This window comes from Protopterus annectens, chromosome 16.part0 (genome assembly GCF_019279795.1).
Source record: "Protopterus annectens isolate FY-2018-M chromosome 16.part0, PAN1.0, whole genome shotgun sequence".
NCBI classification, from domain to species: Eukaryota; Metazoa; Chordata; order Ceratodontiformes; family Protopteridae; genus Protopterus; species Protopterus annectens.
In genome coordinates, this window is record NC_056750.1 from 522,794,679 (window position 1) to 522,816,809 (window position 22,131).

At 44.2% G+C, this 22,131-nt stretch overlaps 1 protein-coding gene across 2 annotated transcripts in view; it reads right to left on the minus strand.

Moving 5' to 3' along the window:
- Positions 1 to 22,131, minus strand: part of LAMC3 (laminin subunit gamma 3) — a 4,228,426-nt gene that overhangs the window by 723,934 nt on the left and 3,482,361 nt on the right. For both annotated transcript variants that reach the window (XM_044058389.1, XM_044058388.1), the window contains one exon: positions 5,906 to 6,111. In XM_044058389.1, coding sequence (XP_043914324.1) covers positions 5,906 to 6,111 — 206 coding nt within the window. The remainder of the gene's footprint in view (positions 1 to 5,905; positions 6,112 to 22,131) is intronic.

A 22,131-nucleotide genomic window follows, 5' to 3' on the forward strand; every position in this document is an offset into this window, starting at 1 on the left:
ACATCCTGGCAGACAGGTTCAGTGCAAACTTCACCCCCATTTCATCCTCAAAAGGACCCATAACCATACCAGAAGAATGTAGAGTCCCTGAAATCACAGACACTCAGGTTAAAACAGCCGTCTCCGAAGCCAAAAACACAGCATCAATGGGACTGGACAGTATCCCAAGCTACATCCTACACGAGCTCAAAGATGAACTAACCCCTCACCTAAACACACTGTTCACAGGAGAACTATGGCTGACCAAGTTCACAGATGACTGCAAACTAGGGGCTATAATTGACTCTCCGGCTGACACAGACATCCTCCAAAAGGGTCTCACTGAGACGGATACCTGGTGTCAAAATCATGGCCTCAAGCAAGTGCATAGTCATCCCCTTTGGAAAAAACAAAGTACCCACAAACTACCACATAGGTGTTAGTCCCCTAAATACGGAAGACGTAATAAGGGATCTGGGGACCCAAGTCGATAGTAATCTCACCTTTGACAATCACATTGCCAAAGTGGTTAGAAAATCCTTCTATGTGGTCCATCTAATCACAAAAGGGTTTGCATCCAAATCAAAAGAGGTCATTGTGCCCCTCTACTCATCACTCATCAGACCCATCAGAGTACAATGCCCCATTTGGGATGTACCTTACAAGACACCTGCAACAGCTGGAAAGACCACAGAAGTACCTCACCAAGAGGATCAATGGCCACAAACAGATGCCCTATGCAGCTCATGAAGAAACTCCAGCTGTACTCGGTTGTGTATCGCCTACTCAGAGGTGATCTCTGCCTGACATACAAGGCCATGCCCAACCCAGAATTGATGGACATGCTCCACCTTAAGAAAACCTTATCCCCTCGAGTCACACGCTCTAGGGATCTAAACTTTACCACAACAATAAAGAGGATGTGCTGGAGGGATAGATTCCTGTCCCAGAGACTTCCCATGCTTTGGAACAAGATCCTAATCTATATTAGGCAGAGCTCCTCACTAACACTCTTCTAAAGAAACCTTGACGAGTGGATGGGAAACAGAAAGTTTACCTCGGGGATCACTTCAGTGGCTCTGCTAGACAGAGGCACAGGGAACTAATCTAAGGGGACGGCGAAAGCCAACACATTCTGGCTAGGCTTATAAATGCCTTCAGGCAGATAGTCTAGTACCCACCTATGAACCTAAGAGCAAACCAATGCTGCCTTGGCTAAAAGAGAGTTACCACAATTACTTTTGGAGAGTTCTTCTGAATCTTTAGAATCACTGGAAAGGATGGAAATGCATAAAGGAACATTTCTGTCCACAAGAATGAAAATACATTTGTTTTCCAGGCCTGCTTGTAAGGAGTCCTGGACCAGAATTTGTTCAACTGTCTGCTTTGAAGGGAGGTATGCAGATTTATCATAGGTATTCCCAACAACTGGATTACTTCCTGGAAGACCCTTCATTCATTATCCACTCATGAGGGTCTATCCTAGTCCTGCTCAGCTTCTCTGATGCTATGTTTTGCACTGACAAAATTTAAGATGCCCAGAAGGCTAAGGTTTCCCAGAGAACTCCCTCTGAAGCCATCATAACCAGCTGGCACAAAGCGTGCAACCTGGGATCCCATTGCTTGTTGATTTACCCCATCACTGTGTTGTTATCTATAATCACCTGAAGATGTCCTGGGAACAACAGATGAGCAAGAGATTTTAAAGCATGGATCACAGCCAACATCTCTTTTACATTAATGTGCTTTGGTCTGTCTGAAGAATCTCAAAGGCCTTGCACTTTTACCCCCAAGGAAACTGCCTCCCCAAGTAAATTCTGAGGTGTATGTAGTTACAGACTGGCTTGGAGGGAGAGGAAAAAAGGGAAGACTTGCACTGCCTTTTTTTGTTTTTACAAAGTCCAAGACTGTAATATGAAATTCCAGATGATACAAATGTTGGGTCCATGTATTTTTTATAAACCATTGAATCTTTCTCATGTGTAACCTGGCAAGAGGAATCTTAAGAACTATAGATGTCATGAACCCGAGGATACTGAGATACTCTCTGGCTAAAGTCTGAGTGATTTGAGAAGCTCAGGAAATTTCCAGATAAAAGTCCACCAACTTCTCTATTAAAAAGGCTTTTTGCTGCAGAGTGTATAAATGACAATCCTGTGTGACAGATTCTTGGAGGATTTCTGAATATTTACCTGGAACCCAAGACTAGTCAGAAGAGAAAAAACCCACTGTAGTGACTCATGACATCTGAGAAAAGACTCTGCAAAGATGAATAAATCATCTAAACAAGGAAATATATGAACACTAACAGTCTGCAAAGACTGTCTTCTTTTTGGGACACTAAAGGTTGAGAATCAGCATTGTTACAGGCAACACTACCAAACATCTTCCATGTCTGGCACTAATGGAGGAATGGGATTGCAATATGGAATATCTGCTTGTAGCATAATATTTCTTCAGTTTATGCAAAACAGTTTGTTCTCACAAATAATGTCTTACTCTTCCTGGCTATAGTTGAGAAAAGAAAAGTTCATCCAAAGGAAATTATGACGAACAAGTTTCCTCTAAATCTGAGAATGTTTCTGCTGACCTCTTTTATGGATACAGTGTTTTGAGTACCAGGATTAAAAGCCTGTAATAACTTCTTAGCTAAGATAAGAAAATCATATTTTCTAACAGACACCATGTCTTCAGATCAACAATGTTTAACCTTTTATTTTTTTCTTTAAAGGTGTCCCTGATGAATAACTCAGAGAAGGAACTTCTGACCCATCAGGAGGTTTCTTCCCCTGGCTACATCAAGCAGCATTCCCCAATGTGTCCCCATGCCCAGGAAAAGACTGTTATCCTATATGTGAATACAGTACTGAAACAGACAAAGAGGACATTGCTGACCTCCATCTGCTGCCCTTGTGAAGCCTCTAAGCTGCTTCTTCACAAGGAGGCAAGAAAATATTAAAGTTCTTCATTCTAACTACTGATTTTTGCTCCTCAGGGCTGACAAATCAGCAGTCAGAGTGAAGGTACATAAGAGTGCCAGAACTTTTAGAAACTGGCCAGTTGTTGCATCATGGGCATGAACCAACTCATATACCCTAAAGGCTACTGCAGCAGTGGTAATGATGAACATCTTCTGTTTTAATAGGGTTATACATATCTTATATCGGACTAAACAGTGGGTATATTATGTTCTTCTATTTTCTAAAGACAAGCTAATGAAGCCTGAGAGCATACAAAGAATATTCACTGGGAAAATACACAACTGTAGAGATATGGTTTACATAGAACACTTAAGCTATTTAGGGTTCTAGTCTGTAATATATAGATACATACAGAGCAGATTATGTTTGGCCTATAAAGCATTAAATGATCTTAGGATCTTACTATGCTCAAAACTACATAAACCTGAAAGGGGATCAAAGGACAACAGTCTCTCCTGTCCTCTCTTTTTTGTAAAAACATATAGAAAAAACAAGTGTATGTGCCGTTTTATAGCCAGTTGCTGGACTAAAGCTCCTATACAACAAAGAAGATCAGATACCATATTTTACTTAACAAAACAGACCATTGGGTAGGTCCTGAGGAGTTTGCAATACACATTATGGAGCCTGAGTTCGATTTTTAAGAATAAGGGTGATGTGCAGAGCTGTAGTAACTACAGAGGTATAAAACTGATCAGTCACAGCATGAAATTATGGGAAAGAATAGTAGAAGCTAGGTTAAGAAGGGAGGTGATGATTAGTGATCAGCAGTATGGTTTCATGCCAGGAAAGAGCACTACAGATTATAGGTTCATAGGTAGGTACTAGGCTATCGGCCCAATGGCCTACATAAGCCAAGCCAACAAGGTTCCCTAGCTTACACCACCCACGAAAGTGATTTTCCTGTGCCACTGTCGAGCAGAGACACAGAAGTGATCCCTGGGGTGTATTTCCGATACATGTTTGCTCTGAGAGTGTTGATGGAGATGTACAGAGAAGGTCAGAAGGAGTTGCATTGTGTCTTTGTGGACTTGGAGAAAGCATATGATAGGATGCCTAGAGAGGAGTTGTGGTATTGTATGAGGAAGTTGGAAGTGGCAGAGAAGTATGTAAGAGTGGTACAGGATATGTACAAGGGTAGTGTGACAGTGGTGAGATCTGCAGTGGAAGTGACAGATGCATTTAAGGTGGAGGTGGAATTACATCAAGGATCAGCTCTGAGCCCTTTCTTATTTGCAGTGGTGATGGACAGTTTGACAAGACGAGATCAGACAGGAGTCCCCATGGACTATGATGCTTGCAGATGATATTGTGATATGTAGTGAGAGTAGGGAACAGACTGCGGTGGTGGTGCTGCAGTAGCATTGTCGCCTCACAGTAAGACGTCCTATTTGATTCTCAGCTAGAGCGTCTTCTGTGTGGAGACGTGTGAATGGGCATACCTTAGTTGACGGTTGTGCGTCAGGGCTGGCAACTCGGCATGTAAAAATCTACTGCCAATCATTAGCGGACCAGAGTTCCGCTGTGGCGACCCCTAACCAGGAAAGGCCAAAAGACACAACAACAGCAACAACAGTGAGAGTAGGGAACAGGTTGAGGAGACCCTGAAGAGGTGGAGATATGCTTTAGAGAGGAGAGGAATGAAGGACAGCAGGACTAAGACAGAATATGTGTGTGTGAATGAGAGGGAGGATAGAGGAATGGTGAGGATGCAGGGAGTAGAGTTGGTGAAGATGGATGAGTTTAAATACTTGGGATCAACAGTTCAGAGTAATGGCGAGTGTGGAAGAGAGGTGAAGAAGAGAGTACAGGCAGGGTGGAGAAGAGTATCAGGAGTGATTTGTGACAGACGAGCACCAGGAAGAGTGAAAGGGAAGGTTTACAAGAAGGTAGTGAGACCAGCTATGTTATATGGGTTGGAGACAGTGGCACTGACAAAAAGGCAGGAGTCAGAGTTGGATGTGGCAGAGTTAAAGATGTTAAGATTTGCACTGGGTGTGACAAGGGTAGACAGGATTAGGAATAAGCAAATTAGAGGGTCAGCCCAGGTTGGACAGTTTGGAGACAAAGCCAGAGAGGCGAGATTGCATTGGTTTGGACATGTGCTGAGGAGGAATGCTGAGTATATTGGAAAAAGGATGCTAAGGATGAAGCTGCCAGGTAAGAGGAAAAGAGGAAGGCCTAAGATAAGGTTTATGGATGTGGTGAGAGAGGACATCCAGGTGGTTGGTGTGACAGAGCAAGATGCAGAGAACAGGAAGCAATGGAAACAGATGATCCACTGTGGCGACCCCTAATGGGAACAGCCAAAAGAAAAAGAAGATTATGGAGTCTGTGTTCCATGCTGGCCATTGAACATAAACACAGGTATAACCTAAACTATAAAACTGTGGAATAGCTTCCACATCAGTAAAATACACACATTAATCCAAGCCCTCACATTAGTAGACTGTCAGTCAGCAGAAGCAGCTAGTACTGTAGCAAAGCCATTCGAACCTTAAATGTGATGTGTGAGAATACTTCTGTAAAAGATACAACAAGCAGCTATCATGTATAAGTACAGAGAGAGCTGCCACACTCAATAACAGGACTGCTGCCTCTGTGGGAAGTAAGCAGGCTTGTTGTGTTAATCTTTCTGATGAACTTAGTTTGGAGTGACCTGTGCTATACTCACCACACATAATAAGCATAATAGGTTAATCCTTAACCATTCAAACAGAAACATATTACATAATAGTTGTTCATGTTGTATATGGAACCATGTTTGAACTTCCATTTAGTTTATAAAAGTATATTTCAGAATTGCTTGCACATTCTACCAAGTTGCCTTTTAAAATATAACACACATATGCAAGCTTAACATAACCCGTATAAATCACGTTCAGATGAAAAAGAAAATATATATCATTAGTTTTTATAATTTACTGAATCTATTTATAGTTTACCATTTTCTGTAGCATGGTCTGAACAATCTGCAGCTTTGTTTGAGTCTTGTTAAGGGATGAGCTCACAGCAGATGTTAGGAAACAAAATTTCTTGCCCTCTTGAGTGCTGCAATCTTCACTGTCTCTCATGTTCTCTAATGTTTCCAGCACAGTTTGCAATGCTCTTTCTAAGCCAGATGTCTGTGTTATGAGGAACTCCTTTGTGTCTAAAAAAATACAGAGATAGACAGATAGATGAGACAGTAGCAGAGAACCAACATTCAGACACACACACATACACATGTCTTATTGTTTTATTAAATATCACATAAAATAGACTAGTGACTCTCCTGGTATTAACAGTAGTGAAACTCCACAATGGTTTAAATACTTGTAAAAGAGATAAAAGAAATATAGTTTGGATCTTTAGAAAAGGGAATGAGAAAATTATATAAAAATAAAAGGAATTTGTGGGAACAATTTATGCAAGACAAAGAGAGAAGTGGAAAGCCCTGAACTGTGAAGAACAAGTATTTCATCAAAAAGGAAAGGGACAAAAAACTTTTATTTCAATTCTGCTTAAATATTTTAAGATGCATTTATAGTGACTTGTGTGGTCATACATTTTTGTACTTTTCTGCTTTTCCCATGTTTTAGCCAAAAAGTGTTATCTGCTTGCATTTTTTAGTTTGTTCTGGGACCTTAGTCTTATTGCTTCATTTCCAGTTGTGGGAAGATTGTGAATTAATGCAAGATATTAGCATCATTTATGCACTATACTGTACTCATAGCTCCATAAGTAGAATTACTTGTAAAAGCTAGCTGCTTGTATTTTGAATCCTGTCTGAAGCCTTAGTCTTGTAGTGTCATTCTCAGTTTAGGCTGAACTGAGAACTACTGTTAGGATACTACTGGGATATTCTATCTAGTGGCAGTAGTGTTGGCCTTGTCTATCTGAGTTGTAAAACACACAATAATTGTAATTGTTTAATTGGCCAGAGGACTTAGAAGCCAGTTGCTTGTGAGAGAAAATATATATCACTGCCTGGTTTGGCACCTATGCCTCTAATGTAAGCAGGTAACCTGTAAATGGTTCATCTCCCAGGCCCATGCTTACACTTATCAAGGGTATCAGAACTTGTCAATGATTTGGGATGCATGGCTAAGCTTAAAAAGGTCCTTGTGGTCGTTAGCCTACTAAGAACCTGTATACATTTGGAGAATTTGCACACCACTGCCCATTGTACAGTGGTGGTTAGTAGTGCCTTGCATAAACGGAGACACATAGAAACCAAATTTTTCCAATAAAACTATCTGTGAAACTGTGCCAGTAACTCGGTGAGTATAGAGCAGCTACTTTGCACTTTCAGTAGCACAGAACAGCTGGTTTGCACATTGGGAAGTACTGCCCCTTTAATTTAGTGCTATATAGCCTAGTCTAGTCTCTAGCCTCAAAAGCACCCTTATTCAGCCTATCACAAACCCCTCGTGCACTGTACCCTTGTAGCTCACATAATAAAGGATCTGGCATCATGGATAAGCACATTCCCAATTACTCCACAGCCATTTTGGTGGATATGGGTATAATGAGACAATGTAACAATTATCTACTGTTCACTGACAACCATTTAATCCTCAAAGAAACAAGTACAGTGAGAGATGTATACACACATCATCTCTGGAGGTAAAACTGTCATGTACAAACACTCATAACTATAATCTGATTGTGAGAAACACACACTATACCCACCACACATAATAAGCACCCAACACACAAGCTTAAGTGCAATCTTACCAAATCCCAAATATTTCCTAGACATTCTACCTACAAAACTTATCCTCAACAAACCATAAAGCAGTCAAAAGAAGCAACACCTAACACTGCACATACAGCCCCACTCAGTGGAGCCTGGACTACAAAGTCCATAAAGCAAGCCAGTGCACTATCCAGGACTCTAGTTATGCAGGACTTGATTGTATGACATACTGATGCCCCACTCACCAGGCTGAACACGGAGAAATTAATGGTCAGTTCTCTATCAGGGGCCAGGATCCACCAAGTTATGCGTGCACTCCAGTCACTACACCACAGGTACAAGTACGATTGAATCATATTCCATGTAGGTGTAAATGACCTGAGATGTACCCATCTAGAATGTATGAAGACAGACATTATGGAGCTCTTGGACTATGGCTGTTATGTGCCTAGCACTGAGCAGCATTCTACCTTCACCATGGATAATCCCACAATACAAACAGAAGCTGATGGAATTTAGTAATTGGTTTAGGTTTTGATGTCATTAAACAGAGAGAGAATATTTGTCAGCGTGGGAGGGCATGGTTAACAAGCCACATTGCTTTGCCAAGGATGGTGTGCACTTGTCTCCTCTAGGCTTTCGAATGCTTGCTAAAACAATGTCTTCCCCATAGAGCCTTTTCTTAGGCAATGCCAAATTGACAAACCTTCCAACATAGCAAAATCTACCCAAGGAAATCTGAAGGTGGTATTGCTCAATGCCAGAAGTCTAAACAAGATGCTCCACTCCCTTCAAGCTCTCCTCACCTTGGAGAATGTGGACATCTGTGCAGCTATTGAGACATGGTTTAATGACGCAGACAGTACTTCATCAGTGCAAGGCTTCAGTACCTTCCACACATTTAGACCAACAATTGCACAGACAGGGACTAAAGTTAGAAATGTCTCAATCTACAGCAGTAATAAGCACACCTCTAAGTTGGTTAAACAGGATGACACACCAGAGCTCCTCCACATCCAGATTACTAAAGCAAAGTTTCATACCATATCCTTGCAAGCTATAGGCCACCCCCTATGTCCCATGAAACCCATAGCTCATATTTGGACCTACTGGAAACACTCACAATTCAACCAAATACCAAACTCATGGTGGACTTTAATTATCCCTCTATAAGCTGGGAATCCTACACAACCCCAGATTTGCAGGTGCAGACATTCTTAGACTTTGTAAACACAAATGCCCTGGAACAGTTAGTGCATAAGCCTCCTAGAGGTACAAATGTATTGCACCTGGTATTCACAAATAAGGAAGAATATTGCGCCTCCCACCCAGTGTCATGTAGTCTCTGGTAAAGTCAGATCACAAAGCAATGTCCTTTGATTTAAGAATCAATCCTGTAACCACAGCAAACCGTGTAACTCTACTACTCTAAGCCAAACTACATTTTATTAAGTCATAACCTGTCAAAATCACAAGCCACTCCAAACCAGTAACATGGAAGCCTATCCAGAATTATTCACAGAAGCATGGTACAGCCATGTGAATGACTGCATAGAGGCTGCTGTGCCTACCAGAAGTAAGTCCAAAACTAAATCAAAATAACAAACAGCCTTACTGGAATTGAAAATTAAACAAGTTGTACAACAAAAGAAAAAAAGTCATAGCTACAATTAGGAAGTGTAACACCAAAAAAAAAAATTAAAACTCATCATACTGAACAGACAGCTAAGAGGACTAATTAACTCCAACAAAACAAATTTTGAGGTAAAGATAGCAACCATAAAGACCTTATTTAGCTATGTCCAAGGCCCCAAAGCCAGCACACAACAGTGTGCTGAACTGCTGATAAATAGAGCCATGTTCACAAAACCAGGCATTATAGCAAGTCTTCTGTCTGACAAATACAGGTTTCCCTCACATCCCCAGATGCCCTCCAGAAAATACCAGCTAACATAATCCCTCCAACTATCAGCAGGGAGTAGGACTTAGATGCGGTCTTTAAGGCCAAGAATACAGCTTCTGTGGAGCTCAGTAATATCCCTGGATGCCTCCTAAATAGCCTGAAATATCACTTATCATGTCCACTTATGTCACTATTCAATCATATCTTCTGCAGAGGCTTCATACCAAGTGAATGGAAGACTGCAATGGTCATCCCTCTGCACAAGGGCAGACCAACAACTGATCCTGGGAACTACAAACTTATGAGTCTAACTAGTGTCATATTCAAAACCATGGAAAGAATCATCATGGAAATGATTAACAATGAAACAGAAAACCTTCAGACAGTGGCCCCAGCCCAGTTTGGTTTTGTCAAAGACAGGTCATGCCAACTGAACCTGGTGAACTTCTTTGAGAAGGTCACCAAGGCAAAGGATGAGACCCAGTGGTACATACTGTATACCTTGACCTAGCTAAGGCATCTGAAACAATACCCTGCTCAGGCATTGTAAACAAACTCAAAGAATTAGGCATAAACCCCTCTGTAATGCACTGTATAGCCAGATAGCTCACAGAGAGGACCCAGAAAGTTAGGACTGAAGAGACCACTGGAGTCTTCCAGGGCTCTGTGCTGGGTCCGCTCCTCTTTGGACTCCATTTTTCAAATGTCAAGGCCAATGTCAAGGGTATATGACTAGGAGCAATTCTAGAACCTCCCCCCAAGAAACTAACATCTTACAGGAAGGTCTGACACAAACAAATGACTGGTGACAAAGTCATGGCTTAAAACTCAATGCCAAGAAATACATAACAGCATACCTCTCAACTATACTGAATTCCTTGGAATTTCCCGGTTTTGAGGCTAGAATAATGGGGTGCCATGAATTCCGAAGTGGCCCCTTCAAATCACAATTTTTTTTCTTTTATTTCCAATTTTTCGAGGATGCTGCTGTCATCAACATACAGGGGCATGCATAATGATACCAGCATTGTGACACTGTGCCTGACACCTGACTGCCTACTACAGTACCAGACAAATGAACATGCCACCTACTTTTACATCCATGGACTCTGAATAGTCATTATAATAACCCTGTCCCTACTCAAATCAAAACCAGTGCATTTTGGAATGCAGACTGTAAAAATAAGAAGCCCGAATGGTGATATCTAGTGATTTTGTTTGTTCTCTGAGGCCAAATAAATCTAACTCTTTTCAGGATTTCCAAGTAGCAGAATAAAATGAAAGCCATGCATCCAAAGGCTCCCGACCTTACAGTATGGGTAAGTGATCATTTTTTTCAACTTTTGGCATATACTAGAACCTAAATATTTAAAATAAATGCAAAGTCAAAACTACAAAGTATATTAAGTGGAACGTAGGTTCATAGGTGTTGTTGTTGTGTCTTTCGGCTTTTCCCGGTTACGGGTCGCCACAGCGGAACTCCAGTCCGCTAATGATTGGCAATAGATGTTTACGTGCTGAGTTGCCAGCCCTGACGCACAACCTTCAACGAAGGTACGTCCATTCACGCATGTCTCCACACAGAAGACACTCTAGCTGAGAATCGAACAGGACAACGTCTTACTGTGAGGCGACAACGCTACCGCAGCACCACCACTGTAGTCTGTCTACCAGGCTAATGGCCCTGAAGCCTCTACAAGCCTAGCCCATAGTAGTGCCCTGGCATTGTGCCAACTTTAGTTCCCAGTGCCTCTATCAAGTAGAGCCACTGGAGTGATCCCCAGGGTGAACTTTCTATTTCCCATCCACTCATCAAGATTTCTCTTGAAGAGGGCCAGTGAGGTGCTCTGCTTGACATGTATGGGAAGTCTATTCCAGACCATGGGCAGTCTCTGGGTTATGAACCTGCCCCTCCAGCATGTTCTGTTGATTGTGGTAATGAGGTTGAGGTCTCTGGAGTGTGTGGTGTGAAGGGATTAGGATTTATTTAGATGTAGCATTTCTAACAGAGCTGGGTCAGACATGGCTTTGTAAGTCAAGCAGAGATTGCCTCTTAGTAGACGATATGAGACAGAGAATAGCTGGCTTTTTTTGAGTCTGTCCATGTAGGACATGTGTTTAAGGCCTAGGATCTCTTCATGATGTACTTTTGTGGCCTTTCAGCTGTTGCATGTGTCTAGTGAGGTACATGCCAAATGGGGCATTATACTCGATGATTGGCCAAATGAGGGAAGAGTAGAGAGATCATGATCTCTTTCTTCCTTGATGCAAAACCCTTGGTAATAAGATGTGCCACATAGGACTTTCTGACCACAGTGGAAATGTGGTGGTCGAAGGAGAGGTTCCTGTCAACCTGTGTCCCCAGATCACTTATAACACCTTCAGTGTTCAGTGGGCTCCCATCGAAGCGGTAATTATTGGGAACTGAGTTTTTCCCAAAGGGAATGACAATGCATTTTTTGGCATTAAGCTTAAGGCAATGGTTTCGACACCAGTCATTGGTCTCAGTGAGGCCTTTCGGTTGGATGTCTACATCACTTGGGGAGTTAATAATGGCTCCCAGTTTGCAGTCGTCTGCGAACATGGTCAGCCAGAGTCCTGCCGTGTTGGCCTGGACTTCTGAGAAGTAGATGCCAAACAGGAGAGGACCCAGGACCAATCCCTGTGGGACTCCACTCATGACTGGTACGCAGTCTGACTTGGAGTCCACTATTTTCACACTGTGGGTTCTATCTGTGAGCCAATTTGCAACCCACCTAGTGATATAGGGGGTGATGCCTAGTTTGGTGACTATCAATAATTCCTGAGTGGGCAATGGTATCAAAGGCCTTGGTCAGATCGAGGTAGGCTGTATGAACTGCCTTGTGCTCACCCACAGCTCTGGTAACTGACTCAAAGAAGTCAACCAGGTTGAGCAGGCATGATCTACCTTTCACAAAACCAAATTGTGTGGAATCTAGAGTTTGGAGATTCCCTATATCCTTATTAATTAGGTCCATGATGATGCACTCCATAGCGTTACATATCAGACTCGTCAGGCTAATGGGGCAATAATTCCCAGGGTCTGCAGTCACTCCCCCTTTTATGGAAAGGGAGGACTGTAGCAGTGCACCATTCAGTAGGGACAAAGCCTGAGGTGAGGCTGTGATTGAACAGGGCACACAGATGTGGTGCCAGTTCACTTTGTAGTTCATGTAGAACACATCCAGAGATATTGTTGGGTCCCATGGAAGCTGTATTTTTGGCCTTGGACAATGCAGCTTTAACCTGTGCTGCAGTAACACTGGGTGCCTGGCATTCCTCTGGTATTGTGATTGGTCCTTTAAGGAGGGGAGAGAGGAGTAAAGTTGGCAGTGAATCTGTTGTCTAGTATGTTGGCAATATCTGTTGGCTCAGTATAGGAGTTACCATTGTGCAGTAACTTAGAGCAAACCTGGGTATTGCCATGGAGATTCTTGATATAACTATAGAAGGCTTTGTGGCTGTTTTTAGTGTCTGCTGCAATTCTGTCTTCATAGCTGACTTTAGAGGTTTTGATGAGGGATCTCAACGTTTTGTTGAGGCGAATAAGGGTGTTTTTCCAGTCTTGGGACTTCACCTTTTTCTGCAACAGTTTCTTCCTTCTGCTGTAGAGTTTATTAATGGCAGGGGACCACCAGATTGGCTTCCTTTTTTTTTTTTTTGAGGAGGGCATCTTGGTTCTGTTGGGTATGGCTAGTTCCATGCATTTATGTACGTGTTCGTACAGTGCACTGCTGTATGATTCAACAGTCATGCATTTATTTTCCATTGACAGGGGTGCCGTGAAGTTAGCCACCTCTATTTTTAGGAGCCCAAAGTCAGCTTTGGAGAACTTTTTCATGGTGGTTACCTATGTGGGGGGTGTGGGTGAGATGTGGATTTCTATGGTGATTAGTTTGTGGTTGGATCTAACCAGGGAGAAATTGACTATTGGTGTAGAGAAATGGTTGCCCATGTTAGTAATAACTAGGTCAAGGATGTTGCTTCTTCTAGTGGGGGTAAGAATGACTTGGTCCAGGGCATTGGAATTGAAAAATTCCAGGAAGCATTTGGCCAGTGTATTGGTGCATGAGTAGTTTTCCCAGTTGATGGAGACGTAGTTGAAGTCACCTAGTATGAGAGTTTGAGTTGGACCCTAATAGTTTCCAGGGTGCTTAGGAACATGGAGTGAGTCTTGGGACATGGTTGGGGACCTATAGCAAGCTATGACCTGAATCGTCATCTTACCCGATGTTAGTTGTACCTGACGTATCTTGGATGTGTTATGATGGGCTACTAGTCTGGAGGTGTGTATATCTTTTATGAATATGAAGACACCATCGTCTTTGGAGCTTTAGCCCATTTCTGGGGCCGAAAGGTATGGAATAAGTTATAGCCTGGTAGCGCAGGGGTGCTTTCTGTGGCTTTAAACCAGATCTCCCTTACAGCACAAATGTCAATGTTCTCCATTTTAAGGAGTGCTTTGAGCAAGTGCATCTCGACATTTAGACTTCTAGCATTAAGCAGCGTGACCCTCAGATTGCATTTATTTATAGCTGTTATGGTGGTAATTTGGTCTTTGGAATGTCACCTAAAAAGGCACTATAGGGGTGGCAAGAGCCTTAGCCAGTATCCGGAAACCCAGGGGTTACAGATGCAGGCCATCTCTGGCAAAGCATCGAGGTACGTCAATCATGTCATCCCAAGCAGACAGATACTGGATCCCCTTAGAATGACACCAGAAACTTAGCCAATTGTTGAAGTCAATCATTTTCTGCTTGTACTGTGGTATCATTCTAGGCGACAATAGGATGCTGTTCAGGGCTAGGGTCATTCCTGCCTAGGACACATAATCCAAGAGCTCCTCCATATGTCTCTTTTCATGTAGTCCAGGGAGGTGTGTCTCAGGTCATTCACACCCACATGGACAGTGACAGAGTCATACTTGTTGTGGAGTGACCTGAGTGTATGTGTTATGGGTCGGATTCTGGAATCTGATAGACAGCTGACTGCCTGGCTTCCACTTTGGATAAATAAGTGCATCTCTCACAAGTCTGAGTGTTGGGAGGTAAGAGGAGAGGGTTGTCTGTGTACAACATGAGGCAGTTGCTACACTGCCTTAGAATGCCTAAATTCACCAGGTTAATAGGAGAAAGCACAGGGAACTGACCTTTAGACATGCCAGGAGGGATGGTCTTTATTACTAAGTACTGGAGCTGTTTCCTTATATATTCCTTTTACAGGAAAAATGTCACTCAGGGTGTCTAAGTCTGTACAGAGCACTCCCAAACACTTGAGGGGAAACTAATACATAGACCCTGAAAATTTAAGGATGAAGTATTTAGGCAAATATTCTGAAGTTAGAGAGAAATCAAGCAGTACTTACTGAAAAATAAAGAATTGGGTTGTCAAGAATGATGAAAAAAGGGGAGTCACATGAAAGGCTACTGCCTGACTACTACTAATGCTGGTCAAAGCACAGCCTCACTCTGTTGAGAAACAATACTCCTTTGCTTCTTTTCTCACCGGAAGCAAAATGTTAGTACCAATCCCAAGAAGAGAAACAGGCCACAGCCTGTTTGGTGATCCACAGTCTTGCCCTAGACGATGCAAGGGTCTGCAAGCTTGTAGCCTTTTTCTGGTAGATGCCTCAAATAGCAACCAGACCAATCAGGTACGTTAAGCACAGACACTCACTCTCCAATCAGAAAGAGTCAGGAATCAATGCACTCTGCTCCTACTCTCACTAGGATCAGAATATAAGCACAGATTCCAAGGTGTCACCTATAAACCAGTTATTAAGCTTTCTGGTGATCAACACTCTCCAAGAAATAATGTAAATGCACTCCTTCTCTCACCAGGAGAAAAGAGAAGCACTAATCCCACAATGACTACTGAGAGGCAGAATGTGGGTTCTCCAATAACTGGTGGTCTTGCAATAGATGCTTAAAGGTAAGATGAAAAAAAATGGTTTATCCTAAACACTGCTGTGTGCACTAGAGGAGTTAGATGTGAAAGTAGGTAATTTATGTTTTGCAAAACAGTGTAAGAAACGTCTCTGTTTAGTAGATTTTCAGTCCATATATCTCTAGTTAATCACTGTATATTAATCAGATCAGACAATAGTAGTAGAAGTAGCAAACCTAAACTTGTCTTAAGTAAAAAAAAAAAAAAAAATATATATATATATATATATATATATATATATATATATGTATATATATATCATATTAAATATTATACTGAATTACTAAGTATTCAAAAGTAATCCGAGCAAGGCAGGCAGTCTGTTTCCAGTCGAAAATCCTTTATTTGTTTAGTGGGCTGTTTGAGACTTTGTGGATACCACGGAGATTACTTGTTTTTTTTGTTGGTAACTTAAGTTTTACCTGTCTAAAAAGTTAAGTTTTAGTGGAGAGTCACTATTTTAAAAAAGCAAGATGGACTGAAAGGGAGTGGTCACTTTTCTATTCTGGTACTATGGAATACAGTAGGATGGCCAATAAATTTAAATAGCTGAAGGGGAGTGATTTCACAAAATGTTAATTCTGTGCTTACTGACACCAGCCAGTAAAAGCAGATAGGAAATGAGATATATGGTCAAATTAACATAAGGGGCGCACAACTACAAAGACAGTGGTGTTTAAGAACACAACAGTAACCAGGTGCTGGGGGGGAGGAATTTCTGCCTGACTCACAAGGACAGAGCTGTGGTCTCTTTTCAAGTTTTAATATGCAGCTAAAAGCAGAATACAATAAAACACAGTGTAAAGAAAACAAATCACAGTATACAAATTAGAAAAAGGCAATAAGTAATACAAAATACAACAAATAAAAAGCAAACTAAGCTTTCCCTCACAGCAAACTGTAGCAGAGACTGGGTGAGCCTTTCCAGAAAATGATGTATGCAGAATTATATCCTTCATGCAGGACTGCCAGAACTTTTAGTTATGTACTTACCATAACTTTAGATGTTTAGGATCCATCTCGCCTACATTCTGTACTGATGGGCTCGGAGCCGATCCCTCGGCTCCGACTCGGCACGCTATGCTATAGAGCGAAGCCTCTTATTGGCTGAGCTATTTTCTATCCCAGGATGCACCACCACTAATCCCCCAGATCTTGTTTGTCCGCATTCATGCACACATACATAACTTGTTTATATAACATTGCCAGATGTTTCAAGATGAAACAACAGGATTCGGACCTTCTGATCTCTTCTGATCTCCAAGGAAGGGGGAAGGAGGGTGGGTTATTGGGAATGTAGGCGAGATGGATCCCAAACATCTAAAGTTATGGTAAGTACATAACTAAAAGATGTTATGTGATTCTATCTCGCCTACATTCTGTACTGATGGGACAGCGTCCCTAGCACCTAAATCCTGGGTGGCTTACTGGAAAACACTCCTGAGCACTGTGGAACCAAATGAAGCTCGCCTCCGAGATGCCACATCCAATTTGTAGTGAGAAATGAAAGTGTGCGGGGAAGACCACGTAGCCGCAGCACAAATGTCACTAATGGCAAGCTTAGAATGGAATGCTATTGAAGTAGCCATAGCTCTTGTAGAATGAGCTTTGACAGAGGTCGTAAGCTCTTTATTAGAAGAGGAATAAGCTTGAGTAATACAGTCCCTGATCCATTTGGCAATAGTGACCTTTGTGACGGCTTTGCCCAATTTATTATCCAAAAAGGATACAAACAATTGATCTGTTTTCCTTGTTTGTTTGGTCCTATCTAAATAAAAACGCAATTGCCTGTGGACATCTAATGTGTAGAATATGTATTCCGCTTTGTTTGAGTACTTTGGAAAGAAAACTGGAAGTTCTAATGACTGTTGTAGGCAAAAACTGGAACAAACCTTAGGGACAAAGGATGGATTTGGCCTGAGAGATACTCTATCTTTGTGAAAAACCAGGTACGGAGGTTTTACAGACAAAGCTTGAAGCTCTGAAACCCTTCTGGCAGAAGTAATCGCAACCAGAAAGGCAGTTTTCCATGATAGAAATTTCAAATCGCATGTTGCTGCCGGTTCGAAGGGGGAGGAAGTTAAGGCACGTAACACCACATCGAGATCCCATGGAGGAGCAGGATGAGAAATCGGAGGTCGTAAAAGCGCAGCACCTTTCATGAAGGTCTTACACAATCTGTTGCTCATTAAAGGTGGGTTTATAGACTTGTGAAAATTGGAAATAGCTGCCAATTGAACCTTGATGGTAGAGACTGAATAACCTTGATTGAATAGGGAAGTTAGAAATTTCAGGACTTCTGATACGGGAATAGTGATGGGATCCAGGCCCCGGAGTTGAGCCCAAATAGCAAATCTCTTCCATTTGCTAGAATGCAATTTCTTAGTGGCAGACTTGTGGGCCGAAGATAAGATATGTACAACTTCCGGGTCTAAGGTATGATTCCTGACTATAGTCGGAAGAGGAGGAGCCAAGCTGTTAATTTCAAGGTGTGGAGGGACTGGTGGAGTAGTCCCGACTGATGAACTAATAGGTCTGGGATCTGATCCAGGAACCATGGACCGTCCAAGTGCATATTTCTGAAGATAGGGGAACCATACCTGACGAGGCCAGTAAGGAGTAACTAAGATCATTTTGCTCCCCAAGTGAGACGCCTTTTGGATCACTCTGGGAAGGAGGGGAACTGGGGGAAAAGCATATAGCAAGCCGGTGGGCCACGGATGGGCTAGTGCATCCATAGGGCTCTCCCCCGGAGCCGGAGTGAGGGAGAAGAACTTTTTGCACTTCGCATTCAGTGGGGTTGCGAAGAGGTCGCAACAAGGAATTCCCCATTTGCTGAAAAGCTGATTTGCAACCGTAATGTTCAGAGACCACTCGTGTGAAGAGAGGATAGTCCTGCTCAGTCTGTCGGCTATCACATTGGCCTTGCCAGGGATATGAGTCGCCACTAGAAATCGTTTGGTCGACACTGCCCATTCCCAAACTCTCATGGCCTCTCTGCAAAGGGGGTAGGATCTGGTCCCTCCCTGCTTGTTCAAGTACCAGACTACTGACATGTTGTCGGAGTGAACGGCAATTACGCCCTGAGGGAGGTAATCGTGAAGGGCTTGTAGGGACAGAAACACCGCCCTCATTTCTAAGATGTTGATATGAAGTAGGGACTCTTCCGAATGCCATTTGCCTTGGACTGACCTGCCCAGGGAATGCCCCCCCACCCCATCTGGGAGGCGTCCGTAGTCAAAGTGGCCACAGGAGGAGGTGGAACAAAGGGTCGTCCCTGATCCAGGTTGGAGGGCACCAGCCACCAGCGAAGGTCCCGTTTGCAGGTTTCCGTGATCCATATGAGGTGACTGAGAGGGAGATCCTGAAAGGACCACTGTGTTGAAAGAAGCCACTGGAGAATTCTCATGTGCAACCTTGCTAGGGGAACTAGAAGAACCGTGGCGGACATAGATCCCAATAGCTGCAGGACCATTCTGGCTGGGGCTTTGGATCTGGGAAGTAAGGCTTGAACTTGAGCCTGTATGGTTTGTATCCTTTCTGTAGGTAGATAGACCCGCATTCGGTTTGAGTCTATCTCTACTCCGATGAATCTTATGCGTTGAGATGGCAGCAACACAGACTTTGGCCAATTGAAGGTGATTCCTAGTTAAGTGCCCAGTGATATTGTGACTTGTAGGCTCCGCAATAGTAGATGCTTGAGGTGGCAGTTAGGAGCCAGTCGTCTAGATACGGAAACACCTGGAATCCTAGACTTCTCAGGTGAGCAGTCACGACCACCAAACATTTGGTGAACACCCTGGGGGCTGTGGTGAGACCAAAGGGCAGCCTGGAACTGAAAATGACTGTCTCCTAGGCAGAAGCGCAGATGTCTCCTGGACGCTTGATGTACCATGATATGGTAATAAGCGTCCTTGAGATCTATGGAGCACATCCAAACACCTTTCTCCAGCAGTGGGAGAATGGATTGTAGGGTGACCATTCGGAACTTGGACTTTTTGACTGAACGATTTAGAATGCTGAGATCCAAAATGGGCCTCAAGTCCCCGGTCTTTTTTGGCACCAAAAAGAATCTTGAGTAAGTCCCTAATCCGATCTGGTCTACGGGGACCAGTTGGATGACTCCTTTTTGAAGCAGCTTTGAAACTTCTAGGGCTGCAATTTCCCGTTGACTGGGTGGCGGGTCAGGGATTTTTTTGGACTGAGGTGGGGAGTGAGAAAAGGGGATGGCGTAACCTCCGGCGATAATTCGAAGCACCCATCGGTCCTGAGTGATACCTTCCCAGGCTTTTAGGTGCCTCGAGAAACGACCCCCGACTGGCTCCAGAGCTGCACAGTCGGGCAATCCCTCAGGGACTGTGAAAAGCTGAAGAGCCACGAAAGGATTCACGGTCTCCAGTGTTGCGGGGGCCTCTGCCGCCTGTGGGACGGTGTCTTCCAGAAGAATTTCCCCCTCCTCTGCCTCTAGAAGGGGGATCGTCCTGCTGTGAGGGATAAGACTTCTGAGATCTACGGAACCACATTTTCCCTCCTCTTTTAGCCTTGGGGTAAGGCCAAAAGGGAGTGGAAAATCATGCCCCTACGGCAGTCAAAGTCTTACCTTCTTGCTCGCAGCGGGTCAATGTGTCCTTTACCTTGGGTCCAAACAAAGAGGACCCATCAAAGGGGGCGTCGGCAAAGGAAGACTTGAAGGCTTCCGCAAAATGACACAGGCGGAGCCAGGCTTGCCTCCGTGGAGCAATACCTGTACCCGCCGCTCTACTCGCCCCTTCGGCCGCATAAGAAATGAGCCTCATGGACGAGTTTGATATGGATGACAGCATAGCCAACTGAGAGCCAACCGTCTGGGCCAGCTGCTCAGGTAGGTTACCCAAGAGGGTATCTGAAAGCTCCTTGATCAGATCCCTCTGAAACCTGGTGAAGTGCGTTAGATAGTTCAGGGACCTTAAAGTAAAGGCCACTGAACTTAGGGTGCGCTTACCGTACCGATCCATGCTCCTAGACTCCATATTAGGAGGATGGACGGACGTCGAAGCCTCTGCTACATCTTGCTGGGTAGCAGATGCCACCACCAAGGCATCTACAGCCACACCTTTCGTCAAAAACTCCTTTTCTGGGGGTGCTGACAGGAATTTGTTTGGGTGAGCAGGCACCGGTTCCACAGAGTCTGGGTGTTCCCACGCCCTTCGACAGATCAAATCTAGGAGCTCGTCGAAGGGCTGAGACACCCAGGAGGCGGAGGGCTGAGCCCCGAAGGCCTTAAGGAACACCGACTCGTCAGCAGAAGGGGGTTTGGATTGCCAGCCGCCTCATTGTTTGAGGGCTTCCAGGATGTCTGCAAAGGAGACATCATCTGAGGACGACTTAGGGGACCCCTCTGCATCATCAAGATCAGTGTCTGACGTGAGAGACTCATCGGGGGAGTCAACGTGCTTCCTCTTGCACGATCTTTTCCTTGGAGGTTCCTCCGAAGAAGCTTCAGAGGGACCTTCAGGAGGGGGGGGACCTCAGGCCCCGGGGCTCCGCTGTCTAAGGACAGGGGGACTGCCAAAGACCCAGTCTCCGTATGCAGGGAAGGTGCTGGAGAGACTGTGGAGGTAGCCAAAGAGGATTTGGCTAAAGCACTCCTCATGGCCCTGAAGGCCGGACCACCAGAATCCTGGGAAGGTCCCACCTCCGTGGCCACAACAGTAGACGGTACCCCCGCAGCCGACGCACCGAGAGGAAGGCTTGGGACCAAAAACATCAGTCCCGAAGCATCCCCCCCCGGGGCCGACAGAGGAGGTCCGCGTACTGAACTCCGACTCGAGAGCCGGAGTTGGAGTAAGGGTCGGTCCCGACCCGAAAACCTCCATCGGCTCCACCAGCACCGGCTCCAATGGTGCCGAGGCTGTTGGAGGAGGAACCATAACTACAGGGTGGACCATCGGCTCTGAAGCCGAATGGACCGGAGCCGAAACTAACTTTTGGAACACAGGAGACTGGAAAAGTCTTAGGAGCACCCTGTCGATGTCCGAATCAGACATCTTGGAGGATCTAGATGAGACCGATCGGGTCCGAACCGATTTCTCCATCGGCTCCAAAGGACTGGGGGACCGGCTCCGAATGGACTCGACCAATATCGGTTCCGAGGGAGATCCCAAAACAATTTCTCTCGGAGCCGAGGAGGGCTTCGGCGCCGAAGGGGAAGAGTCTGAGCCGGCAACCCTCATCGGCTCCAAAATCAGTGGAGCCGATGAAGGTGACCCGCCTCTCGACGCCCCAGTCCTCGGCTCTGAAACCAGAAGAGTCGAGACTGGAGGCATCCTGTTCCGCCCTCGGCTCTGAAGTCCGTGGAGCCGATGGAGAAGCCTGCCTAGGTTTCTTAGCAGTCGGTTCCGATGGGCTGGTCGGAGCCGATGCTTTTTTTTTCTTTTTGGTAGGAGAGGAAGAGGAAGATAAGGCCTCCTCGAAGGAGGGTTTAATGAGCCCTTTCAATATTAATTTATTCTTCTTCTCCTGGAGGAGTCTAAATGAAAAGGCATGACACACGCTACAGGACTCCTGTAGGTGCTTGGCGCCTAAACAATATACGCACGAGGAGTGGTCATCGGTTATAGACATTTTATAACCGCACCTCA